Source organism: Microcebus murinus, chromosome 18, assembly GCF_040939455.1.
Source record: "Microcebus murinus isolate Inina chromosome 18, M.murinus_Inina_mat1.0, whole genome shotgun sequence".
Taxonomy (NCBI): Eukaryota; Metazoa; Chordata; class Mammalia; order Primates; family Cheirogaleidae; genus Microcebus; species Microcebus murinus.
In genome coordinates this window covers 58,184,263-58,205,176 of record NC_134121.1, presented here as the reverse complement: position 1 = coordinate 58,205,176, position 20,914 = coordinate 58,184,263, and the positions used below count along the sequence as shown (strand labels likewise).

Below are 20,914 nucleotides of genomic sequence, written 5' to 3'. Positions count from 1 at the left end.
TTGGCTACTGTGTTCTTTGACATGTCCACATCTTTCTTTTTTTAAAGTCAGGTTTATTGGCCAGGTGTGGTGGCTCACGCCTGTAATCTTAGCACTCCTGGCCCTTAATTAGCATTTTGTGGTTTTCATCATACAAGTCCTATACATGTTTTGTTAGATTTCTACGTATTTCTTTTTTCAAATGATTCTAAGTGGTGTCATAGTTTTAATTTTAGCACCATTAATGACATTTGAAGAACAGTTTGAAGGAAGTAATAAGGATGAAAGCCTGATTGGAGTAGGTTGAGGAGAGAGAGCTGAGGAAGCAGAGACAGCAGCTATAGGCCAAGAGTTGAAGAAATTTTACTGTATGAGGAGTTACCTTAGGTATGGACATGAGGTCAAAGGAAAGATTTTTGTGAGTGTGTGCACAGCGTGTGCACGTATCTGTGTTTAAGCAGACTGGGTTCATACTGTACAGACTCTTTGGTAACCTGTATTTTTCACCTAACATAACATGGCTACCAGTTATAATTGGTGTTCTTAATTTGTTGAAGGACTTCCTTATTGTAGGATAATGGTGAATTGTCTTGTCTTGTTTTTGTCTTAATATGCTTTTTTCTTGCTTAGGTTAGCACCTAATTACTGTGCTTAAGTCAAGTGACTTCGGGACAAAAATTTGTTATGTAGGAATGAACCATTAGTTTGCTGATTGTTGAGGGAGCAATTCTACTCCAGCTTTTTCTTTACACAACAGATTCTTCCTGGAAAATGTTACTCTCTAGGCTGACGGTTGCTAGTAAACATACGCTTATTTATTGCTGTCCTTATGTTGGAATATTTAAGCAGTCCTAAACTTGTCTTGTGTAGTAACTGCTGCAACTAAAATGTTGTGTGCTCTATTCTAGATTATAGCTTCATTTTAAGATAGTTCAGATATGATTTAATGCTCTCTTTTTTTTTATTAAAAAAAATAATTTCTTAAATTCTTTCTTTTCTTTTATTCTTTATATTGCCACACCTTGATGTCTTATGATATTCAATAATGCTCTCTTAAATTTCTTTTTTATCTGGCAACACTGTAGCATTATATCTACTGGAAATTTCTTTTTTTTTTTTTTTTTTTTTTTTTTTTTTTGAGACAGAGTCTCACTTTGTTGTCCAGGCTAGAGTGAGTGCCATGGCGTCAGCCTAGCTCACAGCAACCTCAAACTCCTGGGCTCAAGCGATCCTCCTGCCTCAGCCTCCCGAGTAGCTGGGACTACAGGCATGCGCCACCATGCCCGGCTAATTTTTTATATATATATCAGTTGGCCAATTAATTTCTTTCTATTTATAGTAGAGACGAGGTCTCGCTCTTGCTCAGGCTGGTTTTGAACTCCTGACCTTGAGCAATCCACCCGCCTCGGCCTCCCAAGAGCTAGGATTACAGGCGTGAGCCACAGCGCCCGGCCTCTACTGGAAATTTCTTAACTAACCTTTTTTTTTTTTGAGACAAAGTCTCACTCTGTTGCCCCAGCTAGAGTACCGTGGCATCAGGCTAGCTCACAGCAACCTCAAACTCCTGGGCTTAAATGATTCTTCTGCCTCAGCCTCTCGAGTAGCTGGGACTACAGGCATGTGCCACCATGCCTGGCTAATTTTTTCTATTTTTGGTAGAGATGGGGTCTCACTCTTGCTCAGGCTGGTCTCAAACTCTTGAGCTCAAACAATCTGTCCGCCTCGGCCTCTCAGACTGCTAGGATTACAGGCATGAGCCACCACACCTGGATGACAGAGTAAGACCATGTCTCCAAAAAAAATAAAAAATTGTCGCAATAGCAAAGGAACAGAAAAGAATCTACTTGTAATTTCAAAGCCTCAGAGATAACCAAACACAATTAACTTTTTTGATATATTTCCTCTTAGACTTTCTTATTTGCATTTATTTAATCATAAGTGAAATTGTGCATCTTATGATTAAAAGCCATTTGTGTTACATATTTTAGAAATGAAAATAGAGAGAAGTATAAAGAGTAAAACACCCATATTCCCAATATCCAGAAGTACAGCATTAAAATTTTCATGTTTGACAAACATGACAAAGGAAACTAAAGTCCACTTTAACCACCATCCTCCTGGCCATTCTCTTCCCACAATTATATCATGACTCTGTGTACACTTTAGTCCATTTTTATCTCTTTTAATTCATAAATACACTTGTAATTTATGTCTACCAAGTAGTATGTTTGGTCTTCTAATCTTTTTCTATGTATTTTCATAAGTTTAGTCCTATTGTATATACAACCTTGTAGCCCATTTTTTTGCTTTACATTATATGTATTTCTCTGTGCTTATAAAAATGTTTCATATGCATGATTTTCATTATAATCCAATGCATAGGCATACCACAATTTATTTATGTATTCTTCTAGGTTGGTTATGTACATGGTTGCCAGTTTGGTAGGCTTAAAAATTTTGTTCTCATGAATCTCTGTTCATACCTCTTTGTCAGTGTTTCAATTATTTCTTTACTATTGAGTAGTATAGAAGTAGACTGATTTAGAGTATGAACATTTTGGGGATCTGGATAAATGCCAGATCTTGATATGGCCAGAATATGTTTACCAATTAATATTTCTACCCATAATGTGTGAGTGTTCTATTTGATTTTTATGTAAAAGAGTAAATGTTAATTAAAGCTGATATTAAGGATTGAGGGGAAAAGATCTAATTCCTAGATTCAATGTAGACTATTAACATTATTTCTTCTTTTTAATAACTTATGCCTTAATAACTTTAAGACTGGCCGGGCGCTGTGGCTCACGCCTGTAATCCTAGCTCTTGGGAGGCCGAGGCGGGCGGATTGCTCAAGGTCAGGAGTTCAAAACCAGCCTGAGCGAGACCCCGTCTCTACTATAAATAGAAAGAAATTAATTGGCCAACTGATATATATATAAAAAATTAGCCGGGCATGGTGGCGCATGCCTGTAGTCCCAGCTACTTGGGAGGCTGAGGCAGAAGGATCACTCGAGCCCAGGAGTTTGAGGTTGCTGTGAGCTAGGCTGACGCCACGGCACTCACTCTAGCCTGGGCAACAAAGCGAGACTCTGTCTCAAAAAAAAAAAAAAAAAAAAAAAAAAAAAAAAAAATAACTTTAAGACTGATATCATGAAGTAATATTTAAATATCATTTTGTATTATAAATTGCATGCTACATTATTTTGATTTAAAGATCAATAAAATTTTTTGTGTATTTTTTACACTAATTTAGTCAAAATATGTTTATCAAATATCTGTGTGCCAGGCACTGTGCTAAGGCATTGAGGAAAATTTAAAAATAAAATCGTCCCTGCACTAAAGGGGTTTATATTAGTGGGACAGCTGTGTAAGAATATAATTATAATGCCATACTCTGTAATAGAAGTAAGAACAAAGGGCTGCATGAGCACAGAGGAGAAAGGCTTGGCATAGAGGTGCTATTTATAGTGTTTCCTGGTAATATCTTAACTGGCCTCATCACTTTTGTACTTTTGTTCAAACATGCTTGCGTTTCTTCTCTCCATGTCTTTGCTGTCATCAGTCTGCTTCAGGATGCTCCTTCCCCTCCTTTGCATCCATTAGAATCCTACTCATTCTTTTATTTATTTATTTATTTAAGGCAGAGTCTCACTCTGTTGCCGGGGCTAGAGTGCCGTGGCGTCAGCCTGTTTCACAGCAACCTCAAACTCCTGGGCTCAAGTAATCCTTCCGCCTCAGCCACCTGAGTAGCTGGGACTACAGGCATGTGCCACCATGCCTGGCTAATTTTTTCTATATATTTTTAGTTGGTCAGTTAATTTCTTTCTCTATCTTTAGTAGAGATGGGGTTTTGCTCTTGCTCAGGCTGTTTTTGACCTCCTGACCTTGAGCGATCCTCCCACCTCGGCCTCCCAGGGTGCTAGGATTATAGGCATGAGCCACCGCGCCTGGCCTACTCATTCTTTCAGTGCCTACCATGAGTCTACTCCAGCCTAAGGTGTTAACAAGAAGAGAATGATTGATTACTTAGGTCCATTAAGTTTGACATTTGCCTTGGTTTTTTTGATTGTCAGTTTATCTACATAATCCTCTCTTACTAGAGTGTGGGCTCCTTGAGAATGGACACTGTGCCCTCTATCTCTTCGTTTTTTTCTGTAATACCAATGATATTGCCCTGCATGTTTTAGTTTTTCAGAAAATGTTTGTAAGCTGATGTATGATATCTATAGTAACCATAAGTAGAATATCCCAAATACTCTCAGCTTGGCCAAATAAGTTTTGTTTGTGGTTTCTTACAGGGGCTACTGTTCTCGTAGACAAAGACGTCTCCGAAAAACGCTTAACTTCAAGATGGGGAACAGACACAAATTCACAGGAAAAAAAGTGACTGAAGATCTTCTGACTGATAATAGGTATTGACTGCTCAGTGCTAGTTGCTAATACATCTTGCTAATGCATTTATTGAACAATTACAATGTGCTAGACTTTGTGCCAAACCCTTTAATGATCTCATGTGACTCTTTTAGCAGCTCTGTGGGATGGGCATTTGTTATTGTTCCTGCATTCTAAGGTGAGGAAACTGAGGCTCAAAGAGGTTCAGTACCTTGTTCAAGAACTATGTTGGGGCTGGGCACAGTGGCTCACACCTGCAATCCTAGCACTCTGGGAGGCTGAGACGGGAGGATCGCTCAAGGTCAGGAGTTTGAAACCAGCCTGAGCAAGAGCAAGATGCTGCCTCTACTAAAAATAGAAAAAATTAGCCGGACGACTAAAAATATATAGAAAAAAATAGCCAGGCATGGTGGCGCATGCCTGTAGTCCCAGCTACTTAGGAGGCAAAGGCAGGAGGATCGCTTGAGCCCAGGAGTTTGAAGTTGCTGTGAGCTAGGCTGACACCATGGCACTCTAGCACAGGCAACAGAGTGAGACTCTACCTCAACACACAAAAAAAAAATATAGAAGGGCTCTGCATTTCAATGCTGAATGCACCAATGCTTAACATTTGCTCTAGGATTAATTTGTCAAGCAATGGATATCGAAGGTCTCTAGGTTAGTTTCTCAAAGCTCAGCCTGTGGAGCCAAATTGTCCTCTTGACACCTGTTTGTATAAACAAAGTTTTATTGGAATACAGCCATACCTATTCATTTAGGTATTATTTGTAACTGCTTTTGTGCTATAACAGCATGGCAGTTAGACATAGAGACCACATCGCCTGCAAAGCCTAAAATTTGTACTATGAGGCTCTTTACAAAACAGTTGACTGCCCCATAGTCTAGTATATATTAATAACTCCACTCCCGGAATCTCACACAGGTAAACCTGGTGACCTGGGAAGGATGGTTATTGAAGAGTTATTTATTCTGGTGCCAATGAGTTTGGGACCACAAGTGTCCATCACTAGGAGAAGGGATATAGAGAGTAGCACATGCACTTTACTCCTGCCTGGATGAGGAGTTGGCAGACCTCTGTCAAAGGCCAGCTAGGGCTGAGCTGGGCACACCATATTGGATATAGAAAAGGGAGCGGAGCCATGGTTCCTGAACCTCATTGACTGTGATCTTACTGAGAGATGTTGGTCAAATGCAAAACCAGGGAACACTCCAAGATAGCAAAAGTGTCATGTTGTGTATCGTTTACTAGTAAGCATTCTGAAGTCTTGGAAGGGAGAGGTTAGCTTGGAAGTACGTGATAGAGAAGTCAGTAAGCCTGCATGGAGGAGGCTTGACACTGAAGGACTTGTGAGAGGAAAGAACATTCTTTGTTGGGAAAACAGCATGTCCTCATACCTGTGAGTACAGTCTAGGAACTGTGATGTTCCGGACAGTTGCTAGCTGCTACTCAGCCAGTGAACAGGCTGTGAGCTTGGTATGTGGGGACCTGGTCAGAAGAGTAGAGCCTGGAGACCACGATGTGATGTGGGAGAAAGTAATGATTAAATCTAATGAGATCCAGTTTGGAAGGGTCAGAGATTAAGTAAATAAATCTGGACTCTCTTACAATAGCAAGATCCTTTATTTTGGAAACAGGGTTAAGCTGAAGTTTGAGGAAGATTAATCAAGGCAGTACTTAAAGAAAGCTTCCCCATTATAATAATAAAGTAGTTAGCTTACTGAGCACTTAGTAAGTGCCAGGTTCTGGTCTAAGTGTGTTATTTCTATTACTACATGGGAGAGTGGGGCACAGAAAGGTTAGTCACATAGTAAGTGATGGCACTGGGATTCTCACCCACCCAAGCTCTGGAGTCCTTGCATGTGACCACTTCAATATACTGCCTCTTAAGGACTTGATTTCTAACTGAGTTGGGATAAAGGAGGTGTTGATTCAAAGATGAGGCCAGATTATGCACCTAGACTGCCTCTGTTTGACAGAATTTAGGAGTGGTAGGTCAAGATTCTGGGTTTACTGAGTTTGAGGTGATAGAGGCTTTTTACTGAGATGTGGCTACTAGGTGGTAAGAAACCTGAGGTGGCACCTGAGTTGGGATCGATCACGGATGCCGATTTGGCAGTCATCGCTAATACTGTCAGGACAGTAGTTTCAAGGGAGGAAAGAGAGAGATAGGGTAGAGTCACTAAAGAATACACCTCAGCGAATGTATCTGGGTCTGGCGCTCCTGGCCTTCATTGTTCATCTCTCCCATCTTCTCTGGTCCAGATATTTGCTTCTGGTTCTAATGGATGCCGAAAGAGCCTGGAGCTATGCCATGCAGCTCAAACAGGAAGCCAACACCGAACCCCGAAAACGGTTTCACTTGTTATCTCGCCTACGCAAAGCCGTGAAGCACGCAGAGGAACTGGAACGCTTGTGTGAGAGCAATCGCGTGGACGCCAAGACCAAGTTAGAAGCTCAGGTTAGCGTCTTAACATCCAGTTTGTTATATTGTGAAGATTAGGGATGTGACTTCAAAAAAAATACAGTTAAACAGAAGAGGGTTTCTTATGTTACAAATTGATAGGAGAGAAAAAAACTTTCTGAATTGCTTTTACAAAGTAAAGGAAGTTAGAAACAAGTTTCTTGTTTTTGAGCTCTTGGTTTTTTATAATTAGCTCTAACTTTTCAAGAAAGGTCATACTTCTTTTGATATGTAGATAGAAGGCTTGTATCTTGTACCGAGGAAAGTTCACAAAATAAAAAAAATTTTTTCTTTTTCTCCAGCCCACCCTTCCAAAATAATATTTTTATTTTTTTAAATTTTTTATGTTTTTTTGAGACAGAGTCTCACTTTGTTGCCCAGGCTAGAGTGAGTGCCGTGGCATCAGCCTAGCTCACAGAACCTCATTCTCCTGGGCTTAAGCAATCCTGCCTCAGCCTCTCGAGTAGCTGGGACTACAGGCATGCACCACTATGCCCGGCTAACTTTTCGTATATATATCTTTTTAGTTGGTCAATTAATGTCTTTCTGTTTTTAGTAGAGACAGGATCTCGCTCAGGCTGGTTTCAAACTCCTGACCTTGAGCAAACCGCCCGCCTCAGCCTCCCAGAGTGCTAGGATTACAGGCGTGAGCCACCATGCCCAGCCCAAAATAATAATTTTTTTGGAAATGAATTTTTTTAAAAAGATGATAGAGATTGCAAGGTTATATTGAACTTTTGATGTTTATGTTGTAGCCCCAAAATTGGTTGTTAAATAAAATGAAGAAAACAATTTTTTTCTATTTTGAAGTTCACTCCTGGAGAGTAAATGAATCTTAACAAATTACCTATGTATCATAGTTTTTTTGTTGAATAAGTATATCTTTTTTAAAATCAACATGAATATATCCATGTTTTTGTTTTTGTTTTGTTGTTTTGTTTTTTGAGACAGAGTCTCGCTTTGTTGCCCAGGCTAGAGTGAGTGCCGTGGCATCGGCCTAGCTCACAGCAACCTCAAACTCCTGGGCTCAAGCAATCCTGCTGCCTCAGCCTCCCAAGTAGCTGGGACTACAGGCATGCACCACCATGCCTGGCTAATTTTTTCTATATATATTTTTAGTTGGTCAATTAATTTCTTTCTATTTTTAGTAGAGACGGGGGTCTCGCTCTTGCTCAGGTTGGTTTCGAACTCCTGACCTCGAGCAATCCGCCCGCCTTGACCTCCCAGAGTGCTAGGATTCCAGGCGTGAGCCACCACACCCGGCCTATATCCATGTTTTTGATATCAAAGTTTGAAAGTAGTAGAGGAAGACTGAGCAGAGCGCTGGTGGTTTGGGGTTGAAGCAGTTCTTCCTTTTCATCCCTTCACAGGCTTACACGGCTTACCTCTCCGGAATGCTGCGTTTTGAACATCAGGAGTGGAAAGCTGCCATTGAGTCTTTTAACAAATGCAAGTAAGTCCTGTGCTCCAAAGGCTGTGACTAGTTTTGATTATAGGTAGTCAAATTCAGGCTGCAGTTCAGGTAATGACTTGCTTCTGTGAAAGTTAGTATGATTTTTTCTTAAAGAAATGTTGAAAATTTCTTAAAGAAATTTTTCCTAAAGAAATGTTGATTATTCTCTTTCACCCTTAGAACATACCAGTCCTGGTAGATGGTAGAAAAGCTTCCAACGGCCATGTTTTGTTTTTAGTCACTGTATTCCTTGTGAGTTTGTTTTCTTAATATAAGGCTGCTGTAAAACCTGACATTTCTTTCCTTGCAGAACTATCTACGAGAAGCTAGCCAGTGCTTTCACAGAGGAGCAGGCCACCTTGTATAACCAGCGTGTGGAAGAGATCTCACCCAACATCCGCTACTGTGCATACAATATTGGTGAGCAGGGACTGAGGTATTGCACCAGCTTGAGCATTGGCAGGTGGCTTGCTGGGAGCTCAGCTCAGAGAGCCCAGGGAATTTATTTAACGTTCTTCCCCTTCCCTTGTATCCATCCTTGCCCTGAATTTTGGTTGATGACAAAAGTAGATAGAAGGCAGTTCTTTTGTTTCTGTTTCTTGCCATCTTCTACACTCCCCAAGAATGCAGTCTTGAGTCCCCAGCTGAGTTCATTTTTAACTTTTTAGAGCAGTTTTAGGCGCATTGCAAAATGGAGAGAAAGCTACAGAGATTTCTCCTATAACCCTGTCCCCACACGTACGTAGCCTCCTCCATTATCATCATCCCCCGGAGTCCATTTGTTACATTTGATGACTGTACACTGATACATCATAATCTCCCAAGTCCATACTTTACATTAGGGTTCTCTATTTATTTATTTATTTATTTTTGCCCCATCTACTATGTGATATTTTTTCTTTCTTTTATTTTTTTAAAGAGACAGGGTCTCACTCTGTTGTCCAGGCAGGAGTGTAGTGGTGTGACCATAGCTCATCATAACCTTGAATTCCTGGGCTCAAGCGATCCTCTCACATCAGCCTCCCAAGTAGCTGGGACTAAAAGCATGCACCACCATGCCCACAGAATTTTTAAATATTTTTGTAGAGATAGGGTCTCACTATGTTGCCCAGGCTGGTTTCCAACTCCTGACCTCAAGTAATTCTCCTGCCCCAGTGTCCCAGAGTGTTAGGATTACAGGTGTGAGGCACTGCAGCCGGCCAGGGTTCACTCTTGATATTGTACATTTTATGAGTTTGGACAAATATGTAATGACATGTATTCACCATCATCATACCATACAGTATTTTCACTGCCTCATCCAGGTTCATTCTTTGTAAAAGACTTTTCTTCAGAGAGTAGATCATACTGCAGATTCATTGACATGTGCATGTGAAGGGGGAAGAGCTCTTTTAACTGAGTTAAATCTACTGGTTCTCAAGAAAGCAAACCAGCCCATTGAAGATTTTCCTTTTTCTTTCAGGGGACCAGTCAGCTATCAATGAACTCATGCAGATGAGACTGAGGTCTGGGGGCACTGAAGGTCTCCTTGCTGAAAAATTGGAGGTAACCTATGTACATTTTTGTGAAAAATCTTTGGTTTGAAAAAGTCCAGAAAAACAAGTAATTCATAATCCCATCCATCCCCTAGGGGTTATTGGTATTAATGTGTGCATATTTATATCTATATTGGCAAGTATCTATTTGTTAAAAGTTTTAACAAAAACCTTTTTTCAATTAATACTTAAAGTATTCAACTTTTTAACCTCATTGCATTTTGCATTTATTTTCTAAGTAAGCAATCTAGACTATAGAAAAAGTAAGGAATTTGAAAGATTGGGAAAAAAATAAAATCACATAGGTTACCAATCAGAGGTAACCACTTATTAATAATGTGTTAAATATCTTGCAGACTTTTCTTTCTTTTTGGGGGGTGTGTGTGTGTGTTTTGAGACAGAGTCTCGCTCTGTTGCCCTGAGCTGGATTGCAGTGGCATCATAGCTCACTGCAACTTCAAACTTTTGGGCTCAAGTGATCCTCCTGCCTCACCCTCCTGAGTATCTGGGACTATAGGCATGCACCACTATGGCTGGCTAATTTTTCTGTTTTTTATAGAGAAGGAGTCTCTCTGTCTTGCTCAGAATGGTCTTGAATTCCTGGCCTCAAGCAGTCCTCCCGCCTCAGCCTCCTAGAGTGCTAGGATTATAGGCATGAGCCACCACACCCAGCCATAGACTTTTCTATGTGTAGAAAAAAGGCATATGTTTTAAAAACAGGATCTCAGTCTATACTGTTTAATAACCTGCTTTTTAAATGTAATGGCAGGCCGGGTGCGGTGACTCATGCCTCTAATCCTAGCTCTCTGGGAGGCCGAGGCCAGAGGATTGCTCAAGGTCAGAAGTTCAAAACCAGCCTGAGCAAGAGCCAGACCCCATCTCTACTAAAAATAGAAGAAATTAGCTGGACAACCAAAAATGTATAGAAAAAATTAGCCGGGTATGGTGGCACATGCCTGTAGTCCCAGCTACTCGGGAGGCTGAGGCAGAAGGATTGCTTGAGCCCAGGAGATTGAGGTTGCTGTGAGCTAAGCTGATGCCACGGCACTCTAGCCCGGGCAACAGAGTGAGACTCTGTCTCAAAAAATAAATAAATAAAAAATAAATGTAACGTCACATGCATTTTTTCTACTTTGGTCTTTTGACTCTATTGTACAGAAGTCTGTTTTATGTAACCACTTCCCCATTGATGTTTAAGTGGCAAATAGTTTTACCGTGAATATCTGTGTCCCTGGTTTTTGCATGCATTCTTATTTCCTTAGGATAAATTCCTAAAAGTGAAATTAAATGTTTTGGAAGCTTTGATGCATATTGACAAATATCTTTAAGTTTCTACTAATTTGCATTTTTACTTGCAGTGCATACAGATATGCTTTTCTCCTCGTATCCTTACCAAAACTAAGTGTTGCTCTTTTTAACCTTCTGTTGTGCCCTTTTAATATTTGAGTTTCCGTAAGCTAAGATACATGATACAAAGGAGGAATTTAAAATAGGTAGAAATTGGTGTGTACTCTACTTTGTAAGGGATATAATATGTTGGTTATAGAAATAGACAATAGGTTCCACTTATTTTCACCTTTGTTATTTATATCCACAGTTAAAACTTTAACTCTTAAAAACTACTTTTCAGGCATTGATCACTCAGACTCGAGCCAAACAGGCAGCTACCATGAGTGAAGTGGAATGGAGAGGGAGAACAGTTCCAGTGAAGATTGACAAAGTGAGGATCTTTTTATTGGGATTGGCTGATAATGAAGCAGCCATTGCCCAGGTAAGGAGGAAATACCTATTACACTCTCTTCTGTATGTGTCTGAGGGTTGTGACTGTGTGTTTAAGATGTAGTGGTTTGGCCGGGCATGGTGGCTCACGCCTGTAATCCTAGCACTCTGGGAGGCCGAGGTGGGCGGATTGCTCGAGGTCAGGAGTTTGAACCCAGCCTGAGCAAGAGCAAGACCCCATCTCTACTATAAATAGAAAGAAATTAATTGGCCAACTAATATATATAGAAAAAATTAGCCAGGCATGGTGGCGCATGCCTGTAGTCCCAGCTCCTTGGGAGGCTGAGGCAGGAGGATTGCTTGAGCCAGGAGTTTGAGGTTGCTGTGAGCTAGGCTGACGCCACAGCACTCACTCTAGCCTGGGAAATAAAGCGAGACTCTGTCTCAAAAAAAAAAACAAACAGAAAAAGAAGATGTAGTGGTTTGTTAGTGTTCATTTCTCCTAAAACAAAAATTTGTCTTAATGCTATTTGGGATTTGATAAGTCTGGAGATGTACCCTGTTAAATTATTTTGAAAACTGAGTTTATAGAGTAGTTCTTATGTTTAGAGGGCAAAGAAATTCACCTCGACAGTTGTCAACATAAAAATGGGAGCAGTAAGAGGCTAACTTGAAATAAGAGGTCACTTTTGGCCCAGCAGGTGGTGCAGCAGCTTACCTGTTATATTGCTGAAATCTCTCTGACCTGTTGTCCTAGCCTTCTAGCCAGCCCTTAAGGGTTCACCTCTCATTCCTTGGCCTTTAGAGGAGAGCCTAGTTAAACCAGAATATCCATGCATTCTAGGAGTTACTTGTAAAGAAAGTAAAAATTAAAAAAAAAAACAGAATATCTTGCTTTGTTTGTGGTGTACATGTAATGTTCATACAAAGCTGTACTATTTGATACTACTTACTGACACAATTACCTGTTTGTGGGTGTGAACAGTCAAATGCATCCAAGAAGATAAGAGATCCTGGTGATATCGGTTTGTATGAAGCAGACAGTGATTGAGGCACTTTATAGAGCTCCCTATGAGGTAAAGGGCGTCTTAAAAAAAACAACAGGGACCAGTGGCATTTCATAGGACTTCACAGTAATCTATTGCACCCTGAATAATTTGTATATGGGGTATGGGGGTGCTCTGTTAATTGTGCTGATAAGTCGTGTTAAGCACCTAAACTTTTCAGTGATGTACTCCAAAATGGCTACTTCGGGTTGAAGGCAGCTTTCAGCAGTTGAAGAATTTATTTGTGTCCTTGTCTGTGTTGTGTAGTGCCTGTCTCATATTCCTTTTATTTGCCTAAAGGGCAGAAGATTACAACAATACCAATTTCTATGTATCAGTTGAATTTCCCAGGTGGGAGGAGAAGGTGCAGGAATGTTTTATCTGAATTTGTCATTCTCTTTTTATACATAATTAGAGAATAAGACTTGTATGGGTTTGGGGGTTTTGGAGGGGGTTCCCTTTCTTATTCATGAATAATTTAATCTGGACTTAACGGTAAGTCAGGATCTGTAGCCAAGGTTATGTGACTCAGCTACTGTAGGCCTTCACTGCCAAATGAAGCCGGTCCTCCATCCAATTGGGTTATTAGGAAGCATAATTAAGACCTCCTGCACCAGTAGAAATTGTGAGATGCCAGTACACTAGGAATCTTGTATGGGTTTTTAATTGCTGTCCCAGAAGACACAGTGGGCTGTTTGAAGGGTATATAAAACCAGAGGAATGGAAGGAACTATGTGAGGACAGTTTTAGATTATTCATTCCATTTAGAAAGATAAAGACTAAGGGGAAAGAATATTTGAAACCGTTTAACATAGTAAATTACATTGATTAATTTTTAGTGTTAAACCAACCTCGAAGATCTTGGATAACCCCACTTAGTTATGATATATTATAATTTTTACATATTGCTGGATTTGATTTGTTAATATATTAATGTTTATATTTATTTTTATGAGGAATAATGGCGTATAATTTTCTTTTCGTGTAATGTCTTTTTCAGGGTCTGGTATCAGGGTTATACAGACCTCATAAAATAGCCTCCAGGTGTTCCCTCCTTTTTCTTTTCTGAAACAGTTTATATAATGTTGCTTCCCTCCCAATAAATGTGTTATAATTTACCAGTGAAACCCTTGAACCTGGAGTTTTCCTTGTGGGAAAGTTTTGTTTTGTTTTGTTTTGTTTTGTTTTGAGACAAAATCTTTCTTTGTTGCCCAGGCTAGAGTGAGTGCTGTGGTGTTAGCCTAGCTTACAACAACCTCAAACTCCTGGGCTCAAGCAATCCTCCTGCCTCAGCCTCCCGAGGAGCTGGGACTACAGGCATGTGCCACCATGCCCGGCTAATTTTTTCTATACATTTTTGGATGTCCAGCTAATTTCTTTCTATTTTTAGTAGAGATGGGGTCTGGCTCTTGCTCAGGCCGATTTCGAACTCCTGACCTTGAGCAATCCACCCACCTTGGCCTCCCAGAGTGCTAGGATTACAGGCGTGAGCCACTGTGCCCAGCCTGGAAAGGTTTTTAAATTTATTTTTTGCTCGTTTTAAACAAATTCAGTTTCTTTAAGAGATATAGGGCTATTTATATTTTTTATTTCATCTCATATCTATTTGGATGAGGATTTTATTGATTTCATATAAATTATTAAATTTATTGGCATAAAGTTTATAATGTAATACTCCCTTATTTTAATGTTTATAGTATCTGAGTGTTTTCTCCTATTAAGTGCCGTTAATGTGCTAATTACAGTGAATACAATTATCTCTGGGTTTGGGGGTTAAAAAAATTTTTTTTTTTTTTTTTTTTTTTGAGGCAGACTCTCGCTATGTTGCAGACTGGAGTGCAGTGGCTATTCACATGTGCTATCATTGATTATGGCATACTGCAGCCTCCAACTCCTGGGCTCAAGCGATCCTCCCATCTCAGCCTATAGGCTTGTGCCACTGTGCTGGCTAATTATCTCTGGCTTCTAAGGATTTTACAAGTGCCTTCAAGTCACTTCTGAGTTTTGGAGACTTTTAAGTAAAGTGGTAGATATAAAAGTTGTGGGTCAAACAAAATGTTTACTGAGCCCCAGGGTATCTTGGTAAGCTTTTAACATTAAAAACTGTTAAATACCTAATGTCCTATATCATGCCATATATCCAAATTCAAGCCAGTAAGTAAAATAATTTAAGTACAGTGTCAAATAAAGTCTAGTTAAATCCTTAGATGTCAGGTCTAGCATCGGAGCTGATTAAATATCTGTTGAGTGAATCATGGGTCATTAAATATAGAAAAATGCTCTTTGGCCAGTTGAGGTTAATCCCAAGAAGAACCGCTTGCCTCTTGATGCCACTGTCAGATCATTTGGCTGGATATAACACAGGCCTTCTCCACCTGGCCAATTCTCATTATTACATGGAGTTGTTCACTATCCTGGAAAATGAGAACTACGCCCTAGAGGTACTGAGTTCTTAATTTCAGTGTCTGAATCTCTCTCTCTCTCTCTTTTTTTTTTTTTTGTTAAAGAAACAGAGTCTTACTCTGTTTCCCAGGCTGTCGTGCAGTGGTGCACTCATAGCTCTTGGGCTCAAGTGATCCTCCTGCCTCAGCCTCCCAAGCAGCTACGACTACAGGCATATGCACCACCATCCCCAGCTAAATTTTTTGCTTTTTAAATTTTTTGTAGAGACAGGGCCTCACTGTGTTTCCCAGGCTGGTCTCTAACTCCCGGGCTTGAGTAATCCTCCCGTCTCAGCCTCTCAAAGTGCTGGCATTATAAACATGAGCCACTGTACCCGGACCCTCTTTTTTTTTTAATTTATTTTTTACAGGACAATTATTTATTTTTTTGAGACAGAGTCTTTTGTTGCCCAGGCTAGAGTGAGCGCCGTGGCATCAGCCTAGCTCACAGCAACCTCAAACTCCTGGGCTCAAGCAATCCTGCTGCCTCAGCCTCCCAAGTAGCTGGGACTACAGGCACGTACCACCATGCCCGGCTAATTTTTTCTATATATATTTTTAGTTGGCCAATTAATTTCCTTATATTTTTAGTAGAGACGGGGTCTCACTCTTGCTCAGGCTGGTTTCAAACTCCTGACCTTGAGCAATCCGCCTGCCTCGGCCTCCCAGAGTGCTAGGATTACAGGTGTGAGCCACCGTGCCAGGCCCATATGTTCTATTTTTAGTTTTTGAGGAACCTCCATACTATTTTCCATAATGGCTGTACTCATTTACATACCCCAACGGTGTATAAGAGCTTCCCTTTCTCCACATCCTTGCCAGCACTTGTTATTTTTTTTTTTTTGTCTTTTTGATAATAGCCATTCTACCAGGTATGAGGTGATATCTCATTGTGGTTTTGATTTGCTTATGATTAGTGATGTTGAACATTTTTTCATATTCCTTTTGGCCGTTTATGTATTGTCTTTTGATAGATGTCTATTCAGCTCATTTGCCCATTTTAAAATTGGATTACTTGGGGTTTTTTGCTGTTGAGTGTTCAAGTTCCTTATATATTCTGGATGTAATTACAGTGTCTCCCAACATAGCTGATATTGGTATTTGCCACCCTCTAGTAACTGGAATGCAAGAATGTGGTAACCCCAGCTTGTTGCTTGTTTGTAGAGGTTTTTATATTTAAATACTAAAATAACAGTTTACTGAAAAGCATGGAAGGAAAAAATAATTCAGGGAAATAAAATATTAGACTGAAAAGACTTGAGTTTAGAATTAATCACCTGCCAAAATACAGTTGCAAAATTCTAAGTTTTTTTAGCCAAGCTTTCAGTCTTCACATCCTTACTATTGTCTGTCTTCTTGCTTTATATTGCTTTCGTAATACTTGACCACTTCTGAATTGTCACTGGTAGTTGCATTGTGGGACTATTCTTAGGTAGCTCTTTGTGCAGGAAGGGTATATATTAAATATCTACGGGCTTTTGATGACTCTTACCAAGTTAATATTTTAATGAGTGGAAGGGAAACTATTCATCTTTTTCCTTTAAAAAAAAAAAAAAACTATTCTCAAATGAGGTTTATCTCCTTTGTTACCAGATTTCCATGTTTTTTCCTAGATCTCAAGGGCTGGGGAAGGTTTGGTTCCTGTCCCCACAGTATGGGTGTGGTGGGGAATGTGCTCAGACTTGCCTTGTATGTCTGTTAGTCACACCACCACCTTCCAGCAATTGCTATAGGCAAGTGAAAACAATCTGGGAATCTGGTATTTAATATTCTAGCAGGAGGTCTGTGCCTCAGGAGGCTGTAGCTGAGTTTCCTCCACACCAGTCAGCGTTGAGACACTGCTTGAAGACTGAGCCTGAGATTGTAGAAAAAACATATTCTGGAGGTTTCGAGTTTTATAAAAATTGATCTAGTATTTATCTACTCAATTATTAGGGCTAATAAGTACCACATTACTTCTGGGCTTAAGCTTTCTCTCGGGCATAGGCACACCTGGGAAAAAGGTCCAGCCAGACCACAAATTTTTACACAGGGAGTTGCTGTCTGTGCTTAGGAACATTCTCGTTGGTTCAGTGGGTGACGTGGAAGGTTGCTATATAGATGATACGGAATCCTGCCTCTACATGTTGAGAGGTGTTTCTTATTGCATTGTCCTTTCAGAAATTATCTTGGACTGGAATATAGGTTTATAGCATAAAAGTGTAAGTAGTAAAATATATTTAAGGCTTGCAGTTTGGAGACATTTTGTCCAGCCCAGGGAGAATCATGAGAAGTTCTGCTTCAGAAATTAGTGGCCTCTGAGTCACTGTGTAGCGTGGGTGTCAAAAGAAAAACACAACTGACTGAAGTCCTCCCCTTCAGATATGCTTTTTCCTTCATTGTTGTTTAAGACTTTTATAAAATTCCCAATGGAATTTAGAATTTTGGGGAAACAATAGGGAAGTTTGCTTATGTTCAGCACCTTGATGCAGAGGTTTACTTAGTCAAAGGGAGCAAATGTATTTGGCAGTAAAGAGGTTTAGCATTTTCGTGTCATTTTAATTTAAACCATATCCTACTTACAGGAAAGGAGACAGATCCTGTGTAGCTGGTAAAACAGAGTTTGCTTTTTTCTTACTTAGACACCCATTGCCCCAACCACTGAACCTCACCTACCTGAAAAAGGGTGTTGGTGGCATATTTGTTGGATTGCATGGTATTAAAACTGATGCTGTAGCTCATCCTTCCTAATAATGTGGCTCTGGTATATGAGTGTGGTTAGTGGTTTTGTTTCTTAAACAGTGCCAAGTCTGCGCCTATCTTATTCCAGTTGTTAAGTATCATACAGCTGCACCATTCCATAGGATTTGTACTTTGAAACATTTGGCTAGCAAGTTTGATTAAGTGATTATAAAGAATCTTGTCAACTTGAGGGGCTTAACAATGTTCTGTAATGTGTATTTCTTTACTCTCCGGTGCAGTAGCCACTCGACACATATGGCTATTTAAATTTAAATTAATAAAAATTCCAGGTGCTCGGTGTGTGGCTAACTCCTACTGTGGAGGCAGAGAACAGTTCTGTCATTGCAGAAAGTTCTTTTGGACGGTGCTGCTCTATGCTTAAGTGAGTTATGGTGGCTGTGTTTGCCTTAATCAATTTATAGGGTGACTGTGCCCCTGGGTTGCTCCTAATTTAGTGAACAACAGGAATGTCAAGTATCTTATAAGTGGAAAAGTATGTTTGCTTTATATTGGGTAATTCATAGGAAGATTCTTGTTTTCACACTGGAAACTAGGAAAAACATAAGAGTTCTTCAGAAAAAAGGCTTTCTTTAAGCCTCCCCTAGCCACCTGTTAAAGGAGTGGGCAGTATTGGATTTTCTTTTGCACTTTCTTAGAGGTCAGTTGAATATTGAGACAGTTTTTCAGATTGGGTGTTAGTTTCTTTGGAAAGTCAAATATAATAATGGAATGTTAATGTTTTAATTTCATAGTGGGTCTGCCAGTAATACAAGTTCATCTCCTTTCTGCTTTTTGTCTGTTCCCACCTGCTCAGTCAGATTCTTTAGGATGATAATGTGGTTTGGCGGGTATTCAGTTAATGAATCACTTTTTCACTTACCCAGCTGTGTAGCAGAGGGGTGACGCCCAGTACCTGTACAAAAACTGTCATCTCATACTTGTCAACCTTGTCTGCCCTAAAAATTGTTCTCAGAGTAGGAGCCATGCGCAATATCTGAGTGCTGAATGTGGTGAAGAGAACTTAGTATGATATTTAGGAGAACTGTCTTTTTGATTATTGATTAGTAATGTTTATCACTTGCTAAAAGAAACAAATCTATAAGTTGGATTACATTTGTAAAGGGTAATTTTGTGGCATACAGTAGACCTTGATAGTTTGTTCTGTAAGGAAAAAGGGAAAGGAACTTTTGGCATGCTATGCTTCGGTATGAAGGAGCAATGCCCCAAGTCTAGTCTGTAAGGCCCCTGAAGGGGTGCCAGGTCCCAGTCCTGAGCAGAGGGGGACGGACACGCTGGAGGAAAGTAGCAGAAAGTACCGTGACAGAAAGAAATTTAAAGCATCAGCTGCCTGACAGATAAATTTTTAGATTAGTTATACAGATGGTTTTTTCAGTATGTTTACTTTTAAAAATATAATTCACATTTCCATATGAATAATGAATAAGGCTATAAGAAAATCTTACATGATAGATAATAGTAACAATTAAAATGATCTCAGATTTTGAGCACGTGCGAGTATGTGGGGGTGGGAATCAGTGCTCTGATGCCCTCCTCCCGTTAGAATACTCCGATTTACTCAAAGAAAGTCTCTTGCTCGTTGTGCCTTTGTTAGGCTGAAAGTGAAGAAACCAAGGAGCGTCTGTTTGAGTCCATGCTCAGTGAGTGTCGGGATGCCATCCAGGCTGTTCGGGAAGACCTCAAGCCAGACCAGGTAGGACCATCAGCTGAACCACCGAGTATAGGTTCGTTCTCACGTGGGGGCCCAGTGGTCTAAGTATGCTATACTCTGAGCCACTGGTTTTTTTAGTTGTAGTGGTCAGCTGACAAGGGCCTCTTCCATGCTTCCTTTTCAAAAATATTGTCCATGTGATTATTGAATATTATTTCCAGCCTAGATGATTGTCTCCTTCATCCCTGTCACCAAACCCTATCTATTCTCCCTTTGAAGGGCCTCCCCAGCCCAGGGATCCCACCTGTTTCCAATTAGCCTTTTGTCTTATGCCTAGGCTACTGCTGAGATCTCATTGCTTCTCCTGTCTTGGCCTTGGTTCCTTCTCTAGGCCTTTCTTTCTAGAAGTTGAAATTGAATCTTTCTAAATCCCATTTGACTTTCTGATTATTAAAAGCCCAAAGATTTCCTCTAGGTGTTAAGCAGTGATCTCCCAAAGTTTTTTACTTTTTTTTTTTTTTTTTTTTTTGAGACAGAGTCTCTGTTGCCCAGGCTGGAGTGTAGTGGCGTCATACAGCTCACTGCAACCTCGAACTCCTGGGCTCAAGCCATCTTCCTGGCTCAGCCTTCCAAGTAACTAGGACCACAGGCATGCACCACCATGCCCAGCTAAATTTTTTTATACAGACAGGGTCTTGCTGTGTTGCCCAGGCTGTCTTGAAGTCCTGGCCACAAGTGATCTTCCTGCCTCAGCCTCCCAAAATGCTAGGATTACAGGCGTGAGCCACTGTGCCTGGCCCAAACTTTTATGATGCGGTATACCCCATAAGCAAAATTGAGCATGTACCTCTGATATGTTTATCTATAAATTACATACTTTATTATTCAACAACTGATTTGTAATACATAAGATACATTAAAATAAAGTTTTTAAAATTAGATAAATATAAATACAAGTCCAAATTTTCTTCTTATACCCACACTTCTTAGGTTTTATGTGCCCTACTTTAGAGACCACTGGCCTAGCAAACACGGTTCAGACTCCTTCAGCTGGTACATGGGCCTTCCCCAGTCTGTGTCCGGCTTATTACTCTGCTACATTCTTCTGCCTTGAGTCCTCTGCCTCAAGCTGTTCTGCTTAGCATGGTCTGAATATGCCTTTCCCGCCTGCGTGTGTTTACCACACTGTTGTTCTCCTTTCCCTCCTCACACTTGGATGATCTTTTCCTCTCCCTTTTCACCTATTCAAACCCCACCTTGTTTTTCAAGGTCCAGCTCATAGCTTATCATCTCTGAAGAGCATGCCTGTAACCATCCTAGCCCACAAAGATCTCTCGACATTTTCTAAATATCTGATACACAGCTATAATTTTTATTTGATAGTTAATCATGTATTGCCTCTTTTTAAAAATTTATAATTTTTTAAATTATGGTAAAATACCTGTAACAAAACTTAGCACCTTAATTAACCCTTTTGCATGTACAGTTCAGTGGTAT

General features: G+C 40.1%; 1 protein-coding gene across 1 annotated transcript in view; it reads left to right on the top strand.

The window, feature by feature from the left end:
* Positions 1-20,914, top strand: part of SRP68 (signal recognition particle 68) — a 38,455-nt gene that overhangs the window by 6,014 nt on the left and 11,527 nt on the right. The window contains exons 3-9 of the mRNA XM_012778859.2: positions 4,278-4,391; positions 6,635-6,830; positions 8,204-8,286; positions 8,597-8,706; positions 9,749-9,831; positions 11,452-11,592; positions 19,361-19,459. Coding sequence (XP_012634313.1) covers positions 4,278-4,391; positions 6,635-6,830; positions 8,204-8,286; positions 8,597-8,706; positions 9,749-9,831; positions 11,452-11,592; positions 19,361-19,459 — 826 coding nt within the window. The remainder of the gene's footprint in view (positions 1-4,277; positions 4,392-6,634; positions 6,831-8,203; positions 8,287-8,596; positions 8,707-9,748; positions 9,832-11,451; positions 11,593-19,360; positions 19,460-20,914) is intronic.